The sequence below is a fragment of the Limanda limanda genome, chromosome 3 (assembly GCF_963576545.1).
Source record: "Limanda limanda chromosome 3, fLimLim1.1, whole genome shotgun sequence".
Classification (NCBI taxonomy): domain Eukaryota; kingdom Metazoa; phylum Chordata; class Actinopteri; order Pleuronectiformes; family Pleuronectidae; genus Limanda; species Limanda limanda.
The window spans coordinates 25556009-25582503 of record NC_083638.1 but is presented as its reverse complement, the minus strand read 5'-3'; the positions used below and the strand labels follow the sequence as shown (position 1 = coordinate 25582503).

General features: G+C 42.5%; 1 protein-coding gene across 1 annotated transcript in view; it reads left to right on the top strand.

Moving 5' to 3' along the window:
• The window catches only part of acsf3 (acyl-CoA synthetase family member 3), a 28453-nt gene extending 3264 nt beyond the window's left edge, over positions 1 to 25189 (top strand). The window contains exons 3-10 of the mRNA XM_061068926.1: positions 275 to 430; positions 3808 to 3962; positions 4874 to 5019; positions 9333 to 9430; positions 9779 to 9905; positions 20604 to 20738; positions 21227 to 21338; positions 23784 to 25189. Coding sequence (XP_060924909.1) covers positions 275 to 430; positions 3808 to 3962; positions 4874 to 5019; positions 9333 to 9430; positions 9779 to 9905; positions 20604 to 20738; positions 21227 to 21338; positions 23784 to 23898 — 1044 coding nt within the window. The 3' untranslated portion in view covers positions 23899 to 25189. The remainder of the gene's footprint in view (positions 1 to 274; positions 431 to 3807; positions 3963 to 4873; positions 5020 to 9332; positions 9431 to 9778; positions 9906 to 20603; positions 20739 to 21226; positions 21339 to 23783) is intronic.
• Positions 25190 to 26495: the final 1306 nt, after the last annotated feature.

The window sequence follows — 26495 nt, the reverse complement described above, 5'->3', positions numbered from 1 at the left end:
TGCTTTTCTTAAATTCATCCTCCTCAAGGACAAGATTACATACATTGTATTCATCTATAAAAACCTACCATTACATACAACAAGTTACATACGACCAGAGGGTCCTAGTACACTGGTGAAGAACAGGAATCATTTCTGTGACCTTGAAGTGTCCCATCTGAGGACAAGAGGGAGATCATCATGTTTGCAACACTGGGACCAGGTTGAGATGATTAATCTGAAGATGATAAAATAGTCTGACCCTTCACCCCTCTTTTCTTTCCTCCCCCCTCAGGTACAGTGTCTGGTCTCCGAGTGGGCGTGGACCAGAGATGATGTCATCCTCCACACCTTGCCGCTCCACCACGTGCATGGCATCGTTAACAAGCTGCTGTGCCCGCTCTGGGTGGGCGCCACCTGCATCATGCTGCCTGAATTCCAGCCTCAGAAGGTCCAGACTGCACTTTATCTCTCTCTTTATCCTCTTCTTCCAACTCTTTCTTTTGGTACAGTGCAACTTTCATTCACCAAAAAGAGGCAGATTTACAGTTGTAATGTGGAGGGAGACTGACAGAGCCAAAAAGAAGACGTCCGGCTCGGTCAAAGTGTTGCAAGGTTAAAAAAGACCTTGAGCAATTTCCAACTTCAACCCCTCTTTCTCCATGGTTCCTCTTTTACTTTTCTTCTTCCCTCTTTTCTCCTTGCTTCATCTCCTCTCTGTCTCTCCCTCTATCAGTCCCCCCCAGCCCCCCACCTACCCACCCCCCTCCTGTCAAACTAAGTGTTTGGGGCTCAGTGATGAATTGCCCTGTGTGGCTTTGTATCTGACCAATGCCGACTCACAGCAGGGGCTTAAGCAGCAGATCAATCGATGAGCTGACATTGAAGGATGATAGTGCTTGTTTGGCCCGGAGAGGGGAGGGGAAGATGGGGTACTAAGCGTGTGCGTATAGAAGTTTAGATGCACGTGTTTTCCCTATAGTATATGTGTTATTGTTCGTCAGGACCTCGGCAGCTTGATGGCAGTGACAGTAGAGGGAAAGTAAAGGTCTTTATAGGACATGTATGCATCAGTCAACAGGGGTATTGCTACGTTGTTATTATAGCTATCAGTATTCAACTGGTATCCCTGACCTTGTGTACCAAACCACAAAACCCCTCCTTTCAACCTTAGAAAAAAGCCTTTATTCTCCTCCTGCTGAAGTTACAGTACATTGATGAAGTGATCGATAGTCTGTCTCTTCTCTCCCTGAAGATCTTTGAAGGGTAGCCCGAGCAGCAGAGGCCACCATTGATTTTTAACGATTTCGCCTGGAGATAGTGGCAGAAATTTTCAGCCCAGGAATTGTGATCCAGTAAATCGCTGTTAAGTCTATTTCAACTGTGCTGTTTACAGACTGACGTGAGCAGATAGTCATGCAGGGGTTTACAGCACCAGTCTTATTACGGTTACTTGAATCCCACTGACCACTTCAACAGGTAATACTGTATTTCAAACATTATGGAACTATTCCTTCAACACAGCAGACAAGCACACATTAAATATTGCAGACATTGACATTGATATTTATTAAAAGGAACGGATAATGCACAAATTCTTGTGTTCTACCAGGTAAAGGCATTTTATTAAGTTGACTGATTGATGGAGGCGTTACTTACACACTCACATCTTCCTCTTCTATAATTCAAAGTCAACACTGTTATCTCTAAAGTGTTATTTTATACACTAATGGTTCAGGTTGAATAGACTTGGGGGCATAAAGCATTTGACAGTGTTTTGGCTCTAGGGACGGCAATTTAAGTCCATATAGCAGCCTGTCGGTCAAACACCACTTTCTCCAGACAAAAGTATCTCAGCTACTATTGGATGAATTCCATGGATATTTGTACACACAATGGTCTCATGGTCCTGAAAGCCTGAAGTCTACTGGCTTTTACAAGCTTGTAGTGTAGCTCTAGGTTCTTTCGACATACTTTCGAAACCAATACCAGCACTGCACTCTTTGAACCTTGTTGGAACACAGTTTTTTAACCAACGTAAGCCAAATGCATCAATGTTGTTTTCATAAAAGCAACTGCAAAGTAAAACCACTCTGAAAGGACTGATCAAACTCAAAAAGCTGATAAAGAAATAAGTTAATGATACAATCTGGTAAACCATCAATGCTAACTTTTGATACTTTTTCAACATCTGATCGTCCTTTTAGAAGAATTGACGTATTTGAGTGCCGCGCTGAGCAGCTCATACAGTTATTTAGGATGCAGACCATTGCTCAGGATTCTCACCACATCCTGTCCCCCAGGTGGAGGCCAACTCTTTGACAGACATAAATTGCCTTCCTCTCCCCTCTAGACTGGACTTGGTTGAAGCGCTCCACTGCACTTGATAGACACCACCCAGAATGGTCGGGGCACACAGTTAATAACCCTGCTCTCTCTGCACAAAGTTTTATTCTGTATGAGCACCGGTGAACTGTCAATGCTGGCACATCAACTTCTAATGATATTGCAAGAAATGGCACAAGTATAGACTGTAAACAATCATTTGAGTTGTATTTATCTAGATATTCTTTATTAGATGCAGAAGAGGACTTAGTAAGTGAGAAATAAGGTGTTGTCTACGATGAGGTGAGTTGAAGGATGAGTTGAGAAGTGTTTGCCACATTAGAAAGGGATGTGGTGGTACTGTAGGTGAGAGTGATGATAGGAGAGACTGCATCTTTCTCTGTATATGTCTAGTTGGTGTGTGTGTGTGTTTGAGAGAGAGAGAGAGTGAGAGAGAGGTAGCGACTGCAGAGGCAGCGAAGCAGGAAATTACGAAATGGAGAAAGAAGGTAAGTGAATGTGAGATAGGGAGCGAAGGTAAAGGGGGGGCCGAAGATGAAGGGAAGATGCAGGGTCAGAGATGAAAGTAAAGAATAGAGAAGACACACTGGGTAAATGGAGGCAGAATGAAAGAAGAAGAAGAAGTGAGCTTAAGTAGACTAAGAGAGGAGAGGAGGGGAGGAGAGCGGAGACAGCTGGGGAGGAGCGTTTGTCTCCCAGGGGGGAGACCAGAGTTAGGGAAGCTGTCGTTCACCTTCACTTAATTCATGCTGTTGTCCCATCCTCCCGTTGTCTACTGCGATGCACCCAGACGACTCGTGTGTGTGTGCGTGTGTGTGTGTGTGTGTGTGTGTGTGTGTGTGTGTGTGTGTGTGTGTGTGTGTGTGTGTGTGTGTGTGTGTGTGTGTGTGTGTGTGTGTGGGAGTGGGAGTGGGGTGGGTGGGGCTGGGTGTGTGAAACAGCTTTGTCCTTGAATAAGTGAGTTAATGTGATATTTGAACAGTTTTTTATATGTGCATGTTGTTCACAATGTATGTTTATGTTCATCTGTGTGTGTGTGTGTGTGTGTGCGCATACGTGTGTGTGTATGTGTAAAGCCTCTGTAATGGTCAAAAAGCACATTTGTCATCAGTAGCTGGACAGAGGCCTTTTCACTGGCCCACAGCGATCTGCTGTTTTCCTCTCCCTGACCTTTACAAACCGTGACTTATTTTCTTGTCTTTTTCTGGCATTGTGTTGACAGGTCTAAAATAAGGCTGCCGTCTGGACCATACTCTGCCATTTACATCAAATATAGGAAAATAAAAATCACACCTCTCTATCACAAGCCCTTATGGAATGCATCTGGACATTATAATTTAGTTTGCTTGGCTCCATCCATTATATTCACGGCTTTCCTTTTTAGCTTTTCCTTATCTCTGTCCTCCCTCTTCACTTAAGTGTTGTGCTTATCTCTCCCCTTTCTCTCTGTCTCTCTCTCTCCCTCTCTTTGCTGCGTTGCAGGTGTGGGAGATGCTGTTGAGCTCTAAGGCTCCCATGGTTAATGTGTTCATGGCCGTGCCAACTATCTACTCTAAGCTGATCCAGTACTATGATCAGCACTTCACGCAGCCTCATGTCAAGGACTTTGTCAAAGCCGTGTGCAAAGAAAGGATCAGGTACTGGTTGTGGGATGGATGGCACTCAGCTTACTCATGGGCAGAGAGGTGTTTGTGGATACATGTATGAAGGGTGCGATTCTATTTGAGGTGATTACTGACACCAGGGCCGTTGGATGGTTGTGTTGAACAAAGGACAACCTCTACCGACTTGAGTCAGGAAAAATATTAATTTCGATATCACAATTTTGGAATATTTTAGCTCAAGAATTTGTATTCATCAACTAACTAATGTCATATTTCCACTGCTTATCTCATGTGGATGATTGATACACAACAAAACAAAAATTGAATGCTATAGAATGCTTGAAAATAATTAGGAACTAAATCCATATTTCAGTACCATGGACAGTGACACCAGGCCAGGGATGCCATTTGTAAGCTGCATTATTTCAGAGAGTAATCACAAACTGTGAGAGCACAATGGGTCATCAATATAAAAAAAAAATAGACTTTTGTTGTACCCATAGATTTTATATAAAGATTGACGACGTGACTGCTCCCCAAAAGTGAAGCGAAAGCGTCTCGATCGGTGGCTGGCTACAGTACACGTTATAAATTCCACCTCCTCCTCTAAAAGTAAAAGTACAAGCTGAATACATTTTACTTTAAAACTGCTGCAGTTTTAGCTAGTGCCTGTCACACTGACGTTCGTTCGGGTGTTTTTTCTGTACGTTTGGTTTTATTTTGTTATTTAATGCAATACAATCTTATAATCTAAAACATGTTTTTTAAATTTTCTGTGATGTTTTATAAACCTTTAGGGTCATCACTACCCTGATACCCGTTTAAGTTCCAGTCCACTGTAAATAAGCATTTTTCACAATGTGTTTTTATGGCATATTAAAGCCTAGCAAGTTCTTTATTTGGAGCCTGGAGTGTTTTCCTCATGTCTGGCTTTCTCCCTCCAGATTAATGGTTTCGGGCTCGGCTGCTCTCCCTCTTCCCACTCTGCAGCGCTGGGAGGAAATTACAGGACACACACTGCTAGAACGCTACGGCATGACGGAGATTGGCATGGCACTGTCCAACTCTCTCAAAGGCCCACGCATCCCAGGTACACAAGTTTGACTGACTGCATACACCCACACAAAAAAAAGTGTTTTTAACACATTATGGTAAAACACAGAGGCAAACAAGTGAAAGTAAGATAAAAGGTCATTGTCAGAACAGCTCTGTTACCAACTGGTTTATTTGAATTCCTTAACTTTAATAACTGACAATAATTTACTACCTCAGGTGTATAAATACTGACAGCACAAACACAAGTGTGCCAACTGTTGGTTCAATGGTCCTTCTTTATATACAGTCTATAGCTCGAACACCATCACTCTTAGTCAGATCATCAAACATTAGTCAAAAAAATTGGCCATTTTTTGTGTCTGTCTTTCATTTACAAATGCTGGATTAAGGCTACACATCATTTATGTTCTGTGTTGTGCTCTTAAGAAACATTGTCATCACTGTGTTGGTGAAACTGAACTCATAGTTTTACTGGCAGTGAAAAATTGGTTTCCAGTCAGCCCTTCTTTAAGATTTGCATATGTCAGACTTTAATGTGGGATGTCATGAACATTTTCCTTGGCACAAAAGACGTTAAAAAGCACAACCTTGCACCACAGCATTATTGGGCAGGTTTACAGCGACAGCATGTCTGCTTGAGCCACATCTCAGGGATTATTCTGCACCTTTGGCCAAAGAAACTGAGCCGTTGGTCTCACCACAGATTGAGATACTTTTTATTTTCTTTATCATAAATCTCAGATCTCTCTGATATGATTCCATCTCCCTCACCAGTTTGATTCAGTGCTTCAGCTTCTTGGGTCGTGTTTTGATCATAGGAAGTTCTCTCTGGTTTGATGTCAGGTAAAAACCCACGATCCCAACTACACCTCCCTCACACACGCAACAACAAAGACAGGGACTGGAAATGAGGTCAGAATACTGGCGGTTTCTTTCTTCTTTCGTCTTTTCCTGCCCCCCCCCCCCTTTTTTTCTTCCCATCTTCTCCTTCCCTTCCTGTTCCCCAGCCAACTCTTCCTCTTACAGGTAAAGCTAATTAGCTTGCAAGTGGATTGGGTAATCCTCTGTCTGCTGTCTTGCTGGGGCATTGTTTTGTTTGTTTGTCAGGTTATGTTTGGCATAAACTGAACAGGTTGTGTTTGATTCCTCTCGGGTGATTATTAAGAAAGGCTTCAAGAGGTCTATTGATGTTTCCATTGCAGCGCTGAGACTTGTGGAGGATGTGTGCATGTTTGTGTGCCAAGGTGTGTTTGTATATATAAGTGTATGCAGTCATGAGCTTGTAGCTGTTTGAGTCAGTGTGTTCCTGTCTTGTCTTTAAGTAGGTTAAAATGGATCAATAGCAAACCGTAGGAAACACTCTCAGAAGAGTAGTGGAGTCACCTTCTCTATGCTCCTCTTACACACACTCACTTTCTCTTCTCTCTGTCCTTCGCCAACTAAGTAGCACACAACTCAGCTTTTAATGCACCTTATTGACAGCAATTTTATTAATAAGTTCCGACTGTAAATACAGCGTCTAACTGGCCTGATTTTGTTGTGTAGCGTACAGTTTTGGAGCATTACAGATTAACAGCAGCGTGGCTTTCTAGGTCACGTTGCCCTTGTTGAGATGTAAATATGTGAGATGAGTTCACCCTAGTTCTTTCCATCTCATTATTATCTCACTCTGCTGCCCCTTTTTAATCTTCATAAATCTTTTTCTTCCTTATTTTTGCCTTCATTTCTCGCCTGAAGTCTCTTCCTCCAGATGTTCTCCTTCCATACCTTTATGTCATTTATCCTGAAGATTATTTGGTCTTTCTTACAAGTTCTTCGAAGAGCAATACTATTTGGACCTTTGTCCTTCTTGTCCCACTCCACATATTGAGTTATACTATTAATTGATTTTGGAGACTTTGCCATTGAGGTTGTTGTCAAGTTGTTTACTTGGAGAAGATCTCAAGATGATTATTGTTCTTTTGTTATCCCTTTTTTTTACCAGGTTTGTTCCCAAGGACAATTTTAATCAATTTTATTATTTCATAACGATTGCTACAGATATTTTTAAATACTAAAATAAAAAAAAGGCCTTAGATTTTGTGCCGCTAATTTAGGGTTGTGTTGTCATGGAAGTAGGTCAAGCAGAGCTCCAGATGTCCCTGTCCCCAGCAACATTTTCGAGCTTCTTCTGGAGGAGGATGCCAGGGATCAGCATGCCCAGGCCCCTGACCTGGCTTGTTGCCCGGCTTACATTGCAGCCCAACCTGATGCCTGCTCCTGCTGTGGTGAACCCAGGGTGTTGACTTTGTGTAATTCCATAGCTTCAGGGATCAATGGCCCAGTCACCAGGAGTTCACTGGTGAGCTCTCCTGGGAACCAGGTCTCGCTCCAGGATTGTGGACAAACTTTATTCTGGTTGTTGTAAATCGAACTTAGTCTGATCTCTCTACTTGAACCAATTTGCTTTTTGTAGGCCAAAGGCAAAGTAATGCCCCCAACCTGAAGTGTCCTTAAGCCAGTCACTGAATGTCCTCCAGCTGAACCTGATCCCACTCCTACTGCTTCTGAACTAATGAAAATAAGTTACCAGAACCACCTTGTGCTGCAGGTGTCCATTAACCTTGTTCACACTGTCCACAGCAGTCCAGGATATCATTATAACCAGTGATGGAAGATCACTGGTTATTGAGAACCAATACAGTAATAATATGTAAAAGTAAAATTCCTGCATGGAAAATCCCATTTATGAATAAAAGTACATCAATATTAATAGCTGCAATACTGATATTATATATGGCATCATACAATGATTAATACTGAAGCATCAGTGTAACTAAAGCAGTAAAATAAATGTAATGAACTACAATATGAAATATTTAATTAGTTTCTTTGATTATGCCCTCGACAGAAACAGCTTGTCTCATCTTCGGACCCCAACTTGTTTGTTATCCTGCTCAGTATCAGTCTTTTGTGGTCATTTCCCTTATGGACTGAATGCATGTGAAGCGGGGCATGTGATAGACATTGCCAATCAAGACTGGAGTGGACTGGATCAATATGAAGCGAGAGGATCAGTCTTTAATTAGGACCTGACCTGCTCCTCACTGGGAGATCAGTGGTCTGTGAAACGGCATAATAACCTCAAAGGTGAAGGTAGCGATTCTCATCCGATACACTTTTTGTCAATCTCAGTAAATAACTCCTCAGTGCCAAGCTCTCCATTCCGTGGGTGCTACTGGACAGCCCTGGCTCTGTAAATGAGAAATAAATAAAATATCTTGGTCATTGCCACACAACAGTATTCCTGCTACAGCAACAGGGAATGTTAATGCACAAGGAAAAGTAGAAGAAGCAGGGACATTGTGAAAAAGGGAGGTGGGAGTGAAAGCTGGTTAATCTGTTACATGCTAGTGGATAGTTCCAATCTAAGGATTACCAGGGGAAGGGGAAAGAGCAGTCAATCCTTCTTTCACTCCCAGACAATGTAGATTATTGTGTTATGCTGCAGAGCCAATAGAATAGTAATGTTTGTCCCATCTTGTTAACCAGCATGTGTTTGTGTCGCAAATGTAAAATTACTTGACCATGGACATTCAGCTTGCTTTGTAGTTTTCCATATGTCCATACGTGTGCGAAGCTTCAGTGTGAAAAGGGTTTAATATCATGTAGAAGAGCTAAAAGCATAACTTTGCTAGCACAAGGACTTTATTTGAATAGATACATCATTTGAAATGTTATAACGTGACCTTACTTATTAGCTTGGCTACCAACCTCGGATCCTTTGTTTTTCTTTCAATTCATCCAAAAATCTGTGGTAGATGTGGTAGAAGCAGAGAAGGATGATCTTGTGTAATTGGGTTAACTTGATACCATGGATGCTGCAGTTCATACATTTTGAGAATTCAATTCACTTGATAGATGGCAGTGTCTCCAAGTGTATCTGGAATCTGTTTTTAAGAGTCTAAGACAGATGTCCAGAAACAGTTCTATTATTTGGAGTTTACGCGGATGCTGGTGAGGCTGCATTGGGCATTTTCCCCGAAATCCCCATTACTGTCAACGTAAGCCAACTTGTGGCAACTGAGATGAATGGCCTTTGGTTTCCACTGTTTTACAAGCTCAGAAAACCATTTAGTGACTGGTTATGCCCTGCAGATGGAGGTTAATGCCGTCTTGGAAGAGAACACTATCGTTGTCGTATAGGCTTCGCGAAGGCTGATGATCGTCACTTTGTTAGATACGCCCCAAATGTGTCCAGCTTTTTTGATAAGGGACGAAATCATCCCATCTTGTTTGTAATAAATCATCTTCCCTTTGTACTGTGATACTTATGTGTGTCTGTGTCTCTGCTTGATCTGTTGACAGGGGCTGTGGGGTCACCACTCCCAGGTGTGGAGGTTCGGATTGTCATGAATAATGCAAGCAACACCACGATCGCGGAGGGCAGCCACAGAGAGACTCGGGTAATCTATAAATAAATAGGGTTACACACTGAATTATCTATAGGAAGTGAAATATTTCAAAAGGTTGTATAATTCATTGAAATTCAAACCTTGAAATGTACTTAAAAAGTCATGATACCGATAGTGACTAACTTTCCAGAAATGTATGTTAAATATGGGATATGTTTAGTTTTCAGCACATATTTAGTATGTAAAGTAGTATTTGTTTTCTTGCTTGTTGTTGGACAGTTCATCACCCAGCAATCAACCAAATGGTCATTTAACACTATTCTGGCTAATTTAAACTCTTTCTTACTGTCTAAATCGTGTGTTTCTGTCTCTTCCTTTCTCTCTGTGCATATGCTACAGGTTCGTGCAGGTATGGAGGGGAAAGAGGGCGATCTCCTGGTTCGAGGTCCGTCTGTCTTTCAGGAATACTGGAACAAGCCTGAGGAGACCAGAGAGTCTTTCACTGATGGCAACTGGTTCAAAACAGGTACTGAGCCCTCATCTCCTCCTCTACCCTTTGCTCTGGTCTTAACTCACACTTCAGCACTGTACGCAGGCCCACACACATTCGCATACACACACATTCGCACACACAATCCCTTGGAGGAAGTGAATTCTGCTACTAATTGCATCTACATGAGTGGTGCTGTCAGAGGGATTCAGGGGAGTGGGAGAGATGTCAAAGGATTTTTTTCATCTTCACTACAGAATACTCTTCCAGGGCCCGATTTTAAGCACTGGATCAGGAGTCCAGTCGCCAAAGCACACACGCACACACATGCACGCCCACCTGCGCACGCCCAACCACGCACGCACGCACGCACGCATACACACACACACACACACACACACACAAACACACACAGTTTGAGTATATGTGTTGTGTGTGTGTTTCGGGGGACTATAAATGGACTATGTGTGTTTTTGGTGCTGCAGGGCATTTTTCCTCCTAAGTGGTTATGACTGCTCTGGGTCTTGAGGAACCAAGTATTGCTCTCTCGCTCTTCCTCTCCCCCTCTCCCTGTTTTTAGTGTGTGTGTGTGTGTGTGTGTGTGTGTGCACGTGTGCGTCTAAAAGCACAGAGAAAAGCTGTCATCGGAGGCTTTCTCCCCTGCGGCCTAGCACTTCATTCTCTGCCCTCCTTCCCCAAAGGAGCGCTTCTTTACTGCAAAGCCACCGACAGACAGGTGTTAGGTTGTCATGGGGGAGGCTGGGTGGTGCACAAGGAGCTTTGAATTGTAATGTACACGACAGGATATAAGCAAGAGAGTGAGGAAAGAGCTGGCGGTATTGAGCTTGGAGATGTACTGGTGGAGGGGTTAGAAAGAGTCAACTACAGAGGGTGGCATTTGTGGTCCCAGAGAGACTTGTGACGGACAAGGTAGGGATGGGGAGCGAACAGTGGTGTTGGAGGAGGAGGGAGTAGGAGTGGGGGGTAAAAAGCAGCAAGGAAGGAGCGAGTGATGGAGAGTGAAGCAGGGTGAGGCAGTGGGAGAGCAGGGCAGACTGTGTTTAATTGGCTTTGCAGGCTGGAAGGACAGAGATCCAGAGCACAGCACGCTGCTGTCACACTCCATTACAGCCACTGGCCACATAATGAGAGCCAGTGCAATCAGCTCCCCACAGACTGGTACCTCAAGCAACATGCACACTGACACACACACACACACTGTCGACTCTTCTGTAGAAAGCCTTCAAACGCCTTCTTGGCCCTACCTGCCTCTGATGAAGTTAAACAAACACATACACTGAGTTGTCAGTATATTAACCACCTAGTTAAAACTCACCTCTTTAAAACAGTTAAAAATGAACATTCATTCTTTATGTAGGTGAAGTTGCAAGACTGCTGTATTAGGCTGCACTATTTTAAATCTAGGTGTTCCTAATAAACTGCCAACTAAGTGTATGAAGCTGTGAATTGAAAGGTTCTCTAGAAATAAAAGGCCTGTCCAGACAATGTTTGGTTTAAGCTCTTTCAAAGCTCATTGTGATTGAATCATCTTCCCCAGTCTTTGTTGTTGTACTCTGGCTCAAAGCACGAGCAGCCATCGTAGTCGATGCTTAATCAGAAATTAGGAAAAGATTCAGCCATAACAATCCAAATGTCTCTCTCCAACTCTCACTCTCTCTCTCGTTTCCACCTCTGCCTTCCTAAAACAACCCAAGTCTCAAAAGATTTGAGTGTGAGGCTTCTTGTTGAGTGAGAAGTGTAATGTTGCCTTTTAGGAAAGTTTGAACCTTTTATTAGTGATAAAAAAAGCCTTTTAATGGACATTTCTTGGACTGTCGCAGTTGCCCCAGGATTACTCTGCTGCCGTGTTGCAGCAGTCAGGGGAGGAGATTTAAAGTGAAGGCTATAACGAAAACACACTTTAGTTTATCCTGTGTTTCTTTGCTGTGGAACAATTTACGGAGAAGAAAAAATAACATCTGTAACCCGCAGCTGATCCCAATTCACAAGTCTAAACAGTTAATTCTGTTAATTTCCAGATAGACGCATGCTTTTGTGGTCTGGAAACTCCCACACACGCTACTTTTGCACTTAACCTTCTCCTGAGCTTTCTACCTCCCCTCTCACATTCGTACCATTTTTACCCTCACACCTGCTCCTTGTTTCACACTCCACCTTCCTTTCTAACACTGTCTCTTTCTCACACTCCACTGCTGACTTACTAAGTCCTGGCTGATCTTTTGTCACCTTCCCTCTGAGCTTTTCATGTGTCCGTTGTTATATATCCCCCAGGATTTAACCTCCAGGTCAGGGAAAAGGACATAAAGGGTGTTCAGCCCTTTTCAAGAATCGGACTTAGATCTACTTTTGTGTACTGGGGCTGTCAAAGTGATTTTCAACAAATTGTATTCATGTTCAACTCTCACACATCCACTAACTGATCTACATCAGGACTGTGACCGTTCGTCCGTCTCCAGCTACAGTGTCATCGGCAGGATTTGTATTCAGCCTGAGAGACTCAACTTAGGGCTGAAATTCTATTTGTTATTCATCAAAGTAGCTCATGACTTAAGTGCAGGACCAACATTTTTGCTGAGACATGGAGAATGTGTAAAGGAGATAGCGCTGTAGTTTGAAAAGAGGTTTGTGGTTCATTGAAGGTCAAAAGTGTCCAGCTTTTCAAACTCAACTTTCAACAGAGTGTAAGATTTAAGAGAAGTAATGTTCAGTTTTGCAGGTCCATTTATTGTTAGTAAAACCTTATCTTATTATCAAGATTATTATTATTTTTCACATTTATTTAAAAAATAACACAGTTTGCGTTTGATAAATCCGAAAAGTTTGAGAAGAAGAAGGCAAAGGAGAGCTGGCTGGAGAAAAGTTGAGTGTAAGAATCAGAGGAGGAGGGTGAGAGTTAAGATCAATAAGTTCTCAGCTGGCCAGAGGTGTCCTCTCTAGTGCGAGGGACTTCTGCAGAGCATGACTGGCAGCTTCATAGGAAAACTGTCACCTTCTGTTCACAAACATCTTTGAGTGCGTTGGCCCCTCTCACCTTTCACAACCTCTTTGTGCTCTACAGTGTTTTCTATAGAGCTGTTTTCTGACATGGACTCCTGAGGAAGTCCGGAGAATTGTAACTCGGACATTTGCCTTTCACAAATGAAGAACGCAGGAGAAATAATATAATTCGATTTCAGTCCTTATTGTCAAAAGCTCTCACATCTTGTCTTTCCAAGCTGACATCTTCCTCATCTTCAAGATATGTATATTATTTATTTATTTATTTATTTTTGGCTTGCGTCTCTTGCAAGTTAGAATCTCGCTGCAGACATTTTCCTGCTGTATTCTCACATGGGCTCACTTGGATATTTTATGGATATAATACCTGGGTGTGGCAGGTAAAGATCCAGATAAATGTCTGGAGCAACTTGCTCTGACATGCTTTCTCTCATACGACTCTTGAAAATGTATGGAAAATATCCAGCCTTGTATTGGCTTTAATTGGATTTCATGTACACTTGTAAAATACAACAAGTCAGGGCCTTCATATTACAAAACCTTTGTGTTAAAAAGCAGTTGGTTGAGAGGGTACATATGTGTGTGTACTTCTGCATGTGTGTGACCCAGCGAGCACTCACCCCAGCTGTAAAGGTGAGCTTCAGATCTGCGGGGTAACTCCTCCACAGACAGACTGACAGTAGTGTGGCTTATATCCTGCAGAGCCATCACTACTCATTTGTGCATGGGTCTTTCGCTCCCAGCTGTGCTCTCCTCTTCCCTGCCTCCGTCGCTCTCTGTGTTTCCAGTGTCATATTTTACCCCGGGTCACATCTTGTCCTCCTAACTCCAATGTCAGAGCTCCCTGTGGGATCCGCCGACACCCCAGCCTCCGAGCAGTCAGTTCAAACAAGCCGTCCCTGTGACATTTAAACAGCAAAGGTGGCACTGCATGCTGCTTCTCGTTTTATTAACACCAGTTGAAAGTAACTTTTTTATTTCATTGGTATCTGCTGTTTTACATTCATCCGTTTAGGGGCCTGTAGTACAAAGTAGGATTTGTGGTTATATAGGTAACTTCAGGTTTAACTCTTAACTTCCTTCCCACAGGGTTCGGAAAGGGACAAAAGAGTAAACTGACGAATCATCAAGAGAAATCCGTACATTTATATAGATCAGTCAAATCCTTTTGCTGTTCCAGGCTGTCCTTCTGACAAACACAGGGAGATATTATCACATTGAATAAATACACACAGTATATGTTACAGTTTCATTTATACTGAACAAAGGGTTCACTGAGCCATTTGATAGTCCAGCTTCATATAACAGGATATTGAGGACAGTCAGTGGTAGGTTCAGTAAAGCCGGATCAAGAATATATATATATATTATATATATAATTCCAATTATGCTAACTTGCTACAGGCCCCTGGTCAAAAGCAAAGACACTAGATGTAGTGTGATTTCATATTGAACCAAAATTTAAAATTAATTTGAGTTTTTTAAAACTGTTTTGCCTCAGACTTCAATGTGTCTTGGCTGACTATCGGATAGTTCTTCTTTTGATTCAGTGCAGAGAAGGAGCATATAAACAACAGTTAAGTAGTTTGCCTGATGATCATGAAAGATCTGAGACAGACATCAATCCTCAAGTTCAGCTTGTTATCTGCTGGTGGAGAGGCAGCCCAGCACGGACTATAATCAGTAATATTAACATAAAGCAATTCACGCTCCTTTAATTGCATTATATTAAACAAATTAGATCACTCATCCAAGTGCAAAGTGCTTTATTGTACAATATTAATTACAAAAAAAGGAGCTGTGACAAAAGTTAAGGATGATAAATAATGTCAGAGCTGAGATTTCTCTGCTCGGCTGTCTGTTATTTATCCTCATTAACTCTTCCGTCTAGGCTGTGGAGCTTTAATGTGGAACATTAATATTCATATATGCTAAGTGTTTACAGTCAGTCTGAGGAGAGGCATGACTCACATTTAGACCTCTGTCATCTCTGTTCAGATAAGGCTCTCCTCTCCACTGTGATGGAGGGCACTCGGCTCTAACCCGCAGTGTGAGGGTTTAGGTTGTGATGAAAGACGGCGACTCCACTTGTACCTTCTCACAGAGGAGAAGCACCACCACTTTCAAACACTTTGGACTCGCCTACGCACGACACAACGTGACTGTCAGTGCCTCTGAAATGTCAATGATTCTGAAGGGATACGACACTTCTTAGACTCAAAAGTTTGAATGGACATGCCATCGGTGTGTGCAGACATTTTTATATCTTGGAGTTGGGAGCACCTATAACTTCGGCCAGGGAGATTATGTTTTCATCTGCATTTCTTCATTTGTTTGTTGGCAAGATTACACAAAAAACAATCAACAGATTTCCACAAAACTCAGTGGAAGGATTGAATAGGACGGGGAAGAACCCATTCAATTAAGTTGCCGAGCCAGATCTGTATGCAGATCTATTATTATAATTTTTGTTCCTTGTTTTTCTTGGTTAAGAATTTAAATACAGTTAAGGCCTACAGAACTTCAGCAACCTCCACAGCTGATGCGATTGGTCAGATCAAAGCTTTTCTTTGTCTTTCTGGAATGAGCAGAAGGTAAAAATATAATTAATTATCGCAATAGAATTGTTTTCAAATGCAATGTTATAAAAGTCCAATATATGACTAATGCATTGTGCAAACACAGTGAGGAGGTATAACACATATTTGATCTACCTAAAATTTATTACATGTTTTGCTGTTGCTGTCATTATCTGTTTAAAACCACAATTTTCAGGAGCAAAAATCTGTCTTTAAACTTAAAAGACATTTTAATGTCATAATTCTCCCAATTTACTGATGTGAACATTTTTATCACAATAAAAATCCTAATGTCACCTTTGTGTGTTACAGTTTGGGATCATCTTGTTTATAAGTCTACATAACCTGGTTTTTACAGCAGTTACAGGACAAGTTATAGACGTATAAGACCTCGCTGTTATCAAGGCTTATTCTATCAACCTTGGATAAGTGGAGATAGAAATTCCCTTCATCCTCCCAAAAGAAAAATTGTGCCAAAGCTGCTCAGTAAGAAAGTGACACAAACGCTTTGTATAGTCACAAAAAAATAACATTTTAACTTAGATTTTCAGGATAAAGTGTTTGCGTGTTTTCATAATGTTTTCATCGTTTTACTAAAGATCTTTTGCCTTTAACCACCCAATTGAACTTGAATTATTAAGCCGCATCTCATCCTTGAATTTAAGTCTTTATACTTACTAAAGTGTTTCAGTCTTTGTTTGAGAGTGCAGTAAATTAATGTGGAAATGTTTTCATTTTATTCCTCAAAGTATGCGCTTTACAGGAAGCTACATGCCAGCCCACGTCTCCAGGGCTGGGTGGGGTGTGCACACAAAAACAAGTACATGGTACTTAGATCAAGGCCAGACTGAAATCACATTCAATTACAAACACTCGTCTAACACTTCTTTCTATCCGTGTCAGTGACAGCAGAAATGTGTTCTGGGGATGAAAGTTCCTAAAAGTGAAGAGATGACTTCTTTCACCTCCACAAAACCAGTTGTTATGCATTCTCCGTGTCCGCTCTGCTTCCCCAACACCTCCGGCAGCGATGCTTGTGGCTGAACTGTTGTTGTGGCGTTGGCCTTTGTCATGTGACACACTCTGCCCTTTTCCTTCTCACTCTCTTGTTTTTCCTCTAAGAAAAGAAACATGCTCTGTCTCTGCCTGTATCCGTGTGCCTGTGTAATTTGAATAGTTTTGTGCTTGCTTTGCAGAGCAGAGCTGCTTTGGAAACATGTAAAAGTATAGTTTTAATATTTTCTGAGGTAACATTAAATGCACCGTAACTGTGGAACCCTCAGCTCTCGGTGTTTGTTGAGTGAGGACTCAGGGAAACAGGGGCAGTTTTAAAGCCGACAGCCTGGTTCTACATCCAGGATCTTCCCCGACTCTGCTGGGCTAACATAACATGACAGCTCCTCAAAAGTGAATCCAAAGGGTCTCAATTATATAAAGCTATGTTAGAGTGCACATTTGACTGGTTATCTTGGTATTGTTTAGTTATCTGATGCTATAAAAACGTGGTGAAAGCTGAGAGTGTCTTCTGATTGGTTGAATGGGGGTGTTGCAGAACCTCGCTTCCACAGCTCAAGCCTCTAATCACTACTGCACAGATTCTGGCTTCAAATCTGAGAAAAGTGGCAGCGTTTTTAACCAGGATATTTTGTTGGAGACATGTCTCTCATTTTTTTATACTGTCAATGATCTGGGCTTAATTTAAGCTCCAGCCAACATCACCAGTAGTTTGCTGTAAATATCAAATAGCCTTTGTCTGTTTACGAAAATACTATATGGGTGCTCAGGATTAAAAAAACATGACAGTTGGAATGAAGATCAATAATCTATGTTAATAATTTCATTAATCCTCTAAAAGCAATGTTGCATAACAACACGTGTTGTTTTTTCCTGGTAACAAAATAATTTTTTATAGCTGAAAGTAATTTGGTGTTGATTTTCTGCCGTTGTGGTTTAACAGTTCTGTGGCGGCAACTAATGTGATTTTCTTGTTTTCTCTGAAAGACATTAGTGAAGTTTTCTCCGCCCTCCATCCTCAGTTAAAGTCTTGATCTGTTTTTATTTCTTTTTTTTTTCCTGCACTGTGTGCCTTCACTTTCTTTAATGCCTCAGAATGAGATGAAAGCCCAGTGCAATTAGGCTTCTTATCGTTTTAATTAAGAAAGCCATTCGGCCATATCTGGCTCCAACGCCATAACACATAATGGCGGAGAGTCTCTGATGCCTGAAGTAGTGTTTGTGTGCATGTGTGTACATACTGTGTGTGTGTGTGTGTGTGTGTCCTAGTAACACAGTTCCCGACAATCTCTCCCGACCTTCTTCCCTCTTTTATCAGTCTTCGTTCTCCAATCACTATTCCCACTTGTGCCTCTCTCCAAACATGCTGTTCTATCCCTTGTTATTTACTTCTCCTCAAAGAGAGACAAGGTCAGAGTCCTGTGTAAGTGCTTCAGAGTCAGCTCAAGTATGTTGTGTACCAGTGTTTCTCTCAAACCCCTTTTGTCCAACATAGTCTCAATAATTCTGTTTCCTCGCTTCAGCATTTACAGCTAAATGGACCCATTTTGTGGTGTTTTTATCTGTTTCAGCTTGCGCACACACACACTCACACACACACACACACTCATAAACTCACAGGGCACAATAACAGCTTATCAATGTGCATGTAACCAGTCCCTTTCCCCTGATCTATGTGCATAAGATGATAGAGCTGCATATCATTTTTTCCTTCTACCCCCTCATCCTAAGACGGAGAACTACCCTGTTAGTAGTGTTAACACCCAACCAAGCTCCTCCACTCCCCTCCTCCATCTCCCTCTCCCTCCATCCCCCCTCTCTCCTCCTCTGTTACCCCAGCCTATCAGTGCGGAGCAGTGGTCTGTGAAGAAATTCCCAATATCTAAATTTACACACTGTATCAATCTTGTTTAATAGACTGGAAAGCTTATAGCCGCCGTGGCAAGCCGGCAGAGAGGGCAGCGGTGATAAATTGTCGGTGTGCAGGCGACAGCCGCCCGTGATGTATAATGAAATATTTATGATTTATCCCAGCTAATAAACTGAAATGAAGTGCGTGATGTATGGGAACAGATGGGCCCTCTATTGATGCTGAGGCAGAGAGGCAAGGAGGGAAAGGAGGAGACAGGAAGAGAGGTGGAGATGTGATGAGAGATGCTCCAGACGTAGTGAAAGAAAAAAATGGAGGGTAAGGATGGGAGTAAAAAAAAAACAACAGTTGTGTGTGTCTGACTGACACTGTGACACTGGAGAAGGGGAAGCTGGGGGGAAAAGTTGACATAAATGTGAGATGGATGGAAGGATTCCGGGTTAGAAGAGAGAACAAATGAGATTAAATGATGGAGAACCAGACATACGGAAGATGGCAGTACAAACAGACCACTATCAAAATATAATCCTTCTCCTATAATGCTTCATCGTGTTGAATCCAGGCAAGGGAGGGCCAGTTGTTTTCTTTTATTGAGTCGATATTTCAGGTGCAGGTTTTTTCCCAGCTCTGGTGTCTGCAGACGTGCACAGTCTCACATTGTGGAAAGGTTCCTGGGAGGGCTGTACCCACGATTTTAGAAATACTGAAACCTTAGAGTGGAATTCATTTTCTTATCTAACTCTTTGTCAGAAAGTAAATAAATGTCAAATTATTGTCATTATTATCATTCCTTTAAAAAAAATCAACCATAAATATAATATGAATGATTTGGGGGGTTTTTCATTGTATTTTTATATAAATTTAATAATTGAATGGTTTAGTTTCTGTAAATGGGATGTCCCTACAAACTGGTCTCATTGATTCTCTGTGCCAGGTATTATTGCATTTGGCAAGAAAATAATAAGTTCCTTTATTTAAATGTATTGTTTGAGTAATACAAATATTTTAGGGTTGTTTTGTGTCTAATGTAAAAGCTCTTATATAAGAATGGTGACAATTAGCCTTCCCTCTGAGAATCTCTATATGTATAGCTGTAGTCTACAGCTGTGGCCCCCACCCTTGACTTTTCCTGACCTCTCCTTCATTCAACCCCATCCAACCTTAACCAAATTAGTGTCACACACACACACACCGTCACACACACACACCGTCACACACTTCCATTCCCTCCTCGGCCCCAGCTGTGGACGCAGCACCTGTAATAATCCAAAAGGACACCTTCCTGTTCCCTCTTTTCTTCTCCCCCACACCTTCCCTCCTCCGTCCATTTTTTATCCCTCTGTCTCTCTCCACTCATCCATACTGACCCATTTCCTCGTGCTTGTCATCCCCGGGCCCAGCTGAGTCCCCCATCCCACATACTGTACTCATCCTCCCCCACACCTGTCCCCCAGACACCTCTGTGCTTGTGTGTGTGTGTCTGGAGGATGTGGGGGGAACTCTCATCCATCCACTGCACCCCGACTTCCTCTGTCTCAGACACACACCCTATATTGCACCAAGTTCACACACCCTACATTCCTTGTATCACGTTATGTAGCTTTTATGAGTATATATGCTTTTTTTGTTCAGTAAATATTTTGGTCACCCGCATAGTATTCCCCAGAAAACCTTAAAGTTTTCTCTGTCCCAATAATTAATTCATGGCTATTACCAGTAAATGAGGAGGTCTTGTGGCACAGATAATAATAAAAATTAGAATCAGAATTGTTTTAATTGCCAAGTATATTTACACATACAGGAAATTGCCTCGGTGTGGTTGGTAATAGAAAGTTAGGAGCGTATAGTTGAAGAAAATGCTAATACGCTGCTGATCATAGACAATCAACGTACTTTAAAGTGTCTGTGGTGCAAATGGATAATGTTTCAAGATTAAAGATAGTAATTGTAATTATTCATTAAAATGTTTAAAAAATGAATACACCTATCTTAAGAATTTTGTTGACTTGTGTACTTACAAAATTTAATGTTTCAGCCCAGGGTCAAGGTAACTGGACGTTTCATTTTGGTCGCCTTTGTACTGCATCATATCTACTTCATCTTCCAGGCTAAACACTGTATGAAAAGGAAAATCCAGTTAGCCAATCAGTCCATCAATTTCCGACCCTATTAAATAACAAAAAATAATGAGCCATGAAAATCTTCCTGGAATGTTTTTATTGATCACCCTCTCTCTCCCTGTTTGTCTTTTAGGAGACACAGCCGTCTATAGAGATGGAGCGTATTGGATCATGGGCCGAACCAGTGTTGACATCATCAAGAGTGGCGGCTACAAGATCAGTGCTCTCGAGGTAGAGCGCCACCTACTGGCTCATCCAGCCATCATGGGTAAGAGAGCTGATCAGTTTAAGTCTGTAGATATTTGGACAATAACGCACTTTAAATTTTTATGATATGTCTGTTCTGCAGTATACAAATTAAATGACGATGTTATGAAATTGATGGGCTTTTGCATCAATATTGTATCAAGACTTAAAGCTGATTTTAAACATTATCTAATTCCGGAAATAAGACAATGATGCTGCACAAACAAGATGACGGAGGAGAGTTTTAAGACCGAGCCGTGGGCTGTTTCAAAGAAAGGTGTAATTTCAACATCTAATGTACATGTAAACAACCTCTAATCACAATTGAGAGTCAGCACCTTTAACCCCAGGTCATTGCTGCCCTTTAAAACCAATGTGTTTAAGTACAGAGCAGACACAGCAAAACATGGCGGTGTCTTATTATTCTTAAGTACTGCCCTAAGATGAAAGAATGGGAGCAGCTGAAACTTAACAACAAGGCGTCTGCTCCGTGTGGTCTTCACTTCACAGATGTGGCCGTCGTCGGGGCCCCAGATGCTGTTTGGGGTCAGAAGGTCACGGCAGTGGTGCAGCTGAAGAAGGGCCAGAGTATGACCCTGCCGGAGCTGAAGGCCTGGGCGAGGTACTGTGACTTTAAGATTTGTAATAATTCCTTCATTGTAAATACCTTTTATTTCTCCTATAAATTTGTTTATACTTGATTTCAGAATGATGTTAAAATCGTGCCACAGTCTGTTAACAGATCAATAAATTAACTTCATTGGCATATTACTGTTGCTACAGGGTTAGCAACACATAAGCCATAACAAGAGCAACCTCAGTTGTTTTGTTCATAGACATTAAAGTAGGGAAAATGCTTTTAAATACACGGTAATAAACCTGCATCCTTGAGTCTAAGCTGCATAAAAATGTGCATCCCCTTCATTCAGTCCTCTCTCTCCTCCCACTGTCAAACTAAAAAGAAATGCCACTAAGCACAATATGATTTATATGATACATTTTTTAAAAGATACGTATTTGGAAATGAAAGATGGTTATCAGGTCTTTTTTTCTTAATAAAAAGATAAAAGAGTTTTGGTTTCTAATAAGGAATAAAGCTTAAAAAAAAGATAAATACATGGACTTAACTGGAAACTTGCCTTTCTGGATTATATCTGATCTCACTAGTACATGAAACCAAATATTTGCTACGTACACACCAGCGCAGCCCTTTTGTGTTTCTGTTATTTTTGGTATGAATGACCAGTGAGGATGAAACCACTAACCACTGGACCACCTGCCACCTTTAAAAGTGCTCTGTGGCAGCAGGTGGACTCCAACCAGTACCACCAGTGGAGACAGTGACCTGAATAACTTGCAACCAATCCATCATCCTGAATTCACAAAAACAAAAACGCAAAAAAAAAAAAAGAAGCGCTGTGTCCCGTTACTGCCAGAGACTGCTGACCCTGTCTTATTGCGGTGATTCCAGAAGACAATTTTCTCAGTCCTGCGGTAAACAAATGAAGGCTCCTAATGCTCTTCCAGCAGTTCAGCACACCCTCCCCCAGCGACCGGCCCTGAAGTCCTCAGATCAATACGAGAGGATGTGAGGGAGAGAGAGAGGCCAGAGATGGACTAATGAGGCGAGCTGAAAGAAAGACAGGCGATGAAAAAGAGGAATATGTGCGAGAAGTGAACAAACCATAGTTACAGTGGGCTTTGTCCCCCCCCCCCCCCCCCCTCTAAATGTCAGCAGTGTTTGTTTTGTGGAACATGGACAGGTAGTGTTGACACGCTGCCCTCCACTCCACAGTGACACACACCCCTCTTCCTTTTCTTTTACCCTTCTGTTACCTCGTTTTCATAAAATATGGATCCATTCATCTGTCCAATATTTTTTTTCTTCGTTTTGTCTCCTCCACTATCCTGTCTCGTAACCTGAGTGGATGGGTGGGTGGGTGGGTGGGTGGGTGTACGCTGTGGGCTACATATGGTGTGGGGGGTGTTAGATGCTACTGCTGTGGACTGCTCGGCTGGTCATACTGCTGCTGCCTGTTACCCAGGATAACACACACACACACACATACACACACACACACACTCACACTCACACTCACACTCACACTCACACACACTCACTCACTCACTCTCACTCTCACTCACACTCACACACTCACACACACACACACTCTCATACACTCACTTACAAACACACCCAGTGTTTCCAGCCACGGGTGCTGCCAGTGGACAGGCAGTGCCAGCGCCCTGTGCCGAGGCCAGTGTGTAGAGGAGAGGGAGATAAGAAGAGACGTAAACAAGGAGATGGATGCTCACTCTTCAGTGCCCTGGCTTCAGCTGTCAGTCTGGATCTCCATCACCCCCCCCTCGCCCCACGCAGCCTCGAACACGCACGCACCAACACGCTGCCCCCGAGAAACCTGTGACACGAGCGAGCCCCATTACAGAGATGTGGATGTGTGTACAAATACTCGCTCACACTTCACTCACTGAGGGACAGAGACATCTGCTAAAAGTAGTGTTTGATGGCAGCAACATGAGTCATTATGCACACTCACACCACAAGCACTCACACACACACACACACACACACAGACACGCACACAAACAAACAAACTAGGTTAGGAGATAATAAAAAAAAGCTTCAGGCTTCAGGACTTGACGTAACAACCATGCACTCAAAACGGAAAAAATAAAACACTTTTAATTATCTCAGCCTTCTGTTTTTCCTTTTATTATTAGTTGTTTTTTTTTATTTCATCTCACAGTGATTATATTGTTTTGCACAAAGGGAATTGTCTGTGTCTGGAAGGCGAATTGGGGATAGAAGGGAGGAGAGCTGCAGAGTGTATGAAGGACATTTCTTTCCTTATCTCGGCTGCTCTGCCACAGGGCGAGCCTTTGTGTTGCAGTTGTTTTCTGTTTTTGTTGTTGCCTATGTGCCGGCGTGCACACGTTTATGCATCCGCTCGTGTTCTGTGTGTCCCCGTGCGTGCTTGTGTTAGTTTAGTCTGTGCGTTTCTGCAGTAAACAGTCATCAGTTTACTAACACCAGTGTTTGTTGCAGGGAACACATGGCTGCCTACACCATCCCCACAGGCCTGGTGCTGGTGGAGGAGCTGCCCAGGAATCAGATGGGCAAGGTCAACAAGAAGGACCTGCTGCGACACTTCTTCCACTGACCGAGTCACCTCCATGTGTACCACAACAAACAGGTTCCTGGTCACTTCCTGGCTGCTCTCATCCGGTTCTTAGATTCAAATATCACAGACAAGTGCAGGAAATACAGAATAATGGATAAACAATAACAGAATTACTTAATTCTAATGTGTTGAATGCCAATTATCCTGAGATCCCTTCATGTCAAATAATCTATTTGATATGTATTTTTTTGAGAATTTTAAACAGATCGAATCCTGATGGAAAAATCATCTGATGTTGCTTCAAAAATAGATTCAAAATTCTAACTAACCAACATGGATGTGTCAGACGCAACCTAATATGACCCACTTTTGTAGGGTTTGCATTGGAAGCAGTGTCTTTTCTTGCCACAATACTGTATAACCAGGGTTAGACTATGTAGTGGTTCATACTGGAAACAGAAGTCTATACTCTAGACACATAATACGGATAAAAGACACCTGATTTATAAGAGTGTGTTCAACTGTTGACCAACAAATCATCCATTTTTTTATTTGGATCTGCACAAAATTGCGCACACTCATAAATATCAGCCTCCTAAACATGATTGATTTTTGAATTATTTTCTGAGAAATCCACTAAAATTGTTGCAAATCTTCCAATGTTGAAAAAAAGGACTGCATCCAACGCTGATCAGCACTAACATGTAATGGGGTTTCTCCTTGACCCATTCCACAACCTTCCACCAAAATATATGGAAATCCATTTAGTAGTTTTTGCGTAATCCTGCTTAATTACAGACATATCCATGCAGACGTAAACAGAACCCGTTGGTAGAGGTTAAATGTAATTACTTTAAACTGAGACGGCTCTTACATCATCTAATCTTTTCGTCTTTAATGAAATTAATTTGAAACTTTTGGTGCAGTTTGTAGATTGTTCTGTTTACAGTGTGTAAACTGTACAGAAGTGGGACAAACTATTTGATACACTCTCCTCAGAGTCCCCCAGCAGATCGTCTGCTTTGACTCCTGATCAAAAAATCCACAAACCCTGCGCAGGAAGTCCAACTTTTCCAAGAAAAGAGTTCAACACAGCGGTACCTCTTGGTAAAGAGTGCTAAGGGTTCTGTTATTTGTAAATTCAGATGTTTTATTGGTGTGATCACTTCATTTTGTTGGTAGAAGTGGTTGATTACACCCGAACGAATGGGCTGGAAAAGGAAACATTGAAATGTAATCAGCGGGAAACATGGTTAAGATTAATTTCTTTGCACACACACACAGATGCACTTGACATGTTTATCTGAAAAATAAAAAAGTTTTTATAAAATATAGATTTCAAAAGTGTTATTTTTTGTTTGCTTCTTGCAGACTTCTTACATGTGTGTGTGTGTGTGTGCAGCTGTGGTTACACAGGTGTGATGAGAGCCTGAAGGCACAACACCACAGCTGGATGCCCTGCTCTCCATCTGACTCACCCTCTCTCTGCGCTCGCTCTTCGCACCTCTCGTCCTTTTCTCATCTCCGCTTCTTCAGACACTTCACCTCCTCTTTCTTCATCACAAGTCAAAACAGATTGCAAAAGCAACAGGACGAACTTGACTGCGAGGCTCTTTTTGAATGAGCCCCAGCGAGCAGCCAGAATAGACAGAGAGTGCATGAAAAGATGAAAGAAAGGCAGAGAGAGAGGAGTTAAAACATAAAGCAGGACTGTCAGAGATTGGAGCCTTAACAAGAGCTGGCTAGAGAAAGTTGAGAGGAGGAGGGGATGAAAGAAATGAAAATGCAAAAGAAAAAGTCAGTGTGTGGTTTTGAATAAGTGATGTGCTAAAAAAATATGGAGATGAAGACGGGGAAAGAGAGGCCGTTCGAAAATACGGTTGAGATAAACAGATGTGATGAACAGCCAGAGAACTGAAGAAGGAAAGAAACACAAAAACCTTCGGCCAATAAAACCGCCCGTCCACACACACACACACACACACACACACACTTACGCACACACACAGTAAAACACACGCTCATCCGCCCACAGTCACCAGAGACCTGATTAAGAGAGCAGAGCTATCGATCTGTGGGCTGGCAGGCTAGGATGGATGAGCAGGCAGGGCTGCAGGAGCACCAGAGGACAGCTCCCGTGCCCCCCCATCCCTCGCCGCCCCACCCAACCACCCACGCCCGAGCTGGGAGTCGGCCAGGGCCAGGGGCGGGGGGGCTGCCACGCTGAGGCCGCGGCTGAGGGTCAGAACTGAAGAGTGTGGAGCTGCTGCACAGTTGTAGTCGATGTATTTTGGATGGGGGGGGGTGTTCAGGACCAGGTTCCAGTGCTCGGCCGGTGCTCATGGTGAAGCTGGTGGAGATATTCCCTCGACTCCAGCTTGACGGAGCGCTCGTGCCCTTGAACCACCTCCACCCCCCCGCCCCCCCACCCCCTTTCGCTCCTCTTCTCTCCCAACACACATTCAAACCCTGCCTGCCTGAGTCCGCTGGAGCATGGCGGAGGAAGTTGTCTGCAGATGGCTGCTTATTGGCCCCCAGGGTCCTGAGGACGGGGGGGTTATGGGGGACACCGGTGAGGTTGTATTTGTTTGTTCTGTAGAGTAGAAAAGGTTCAAAGAGCAGGTGATGTCACAAAG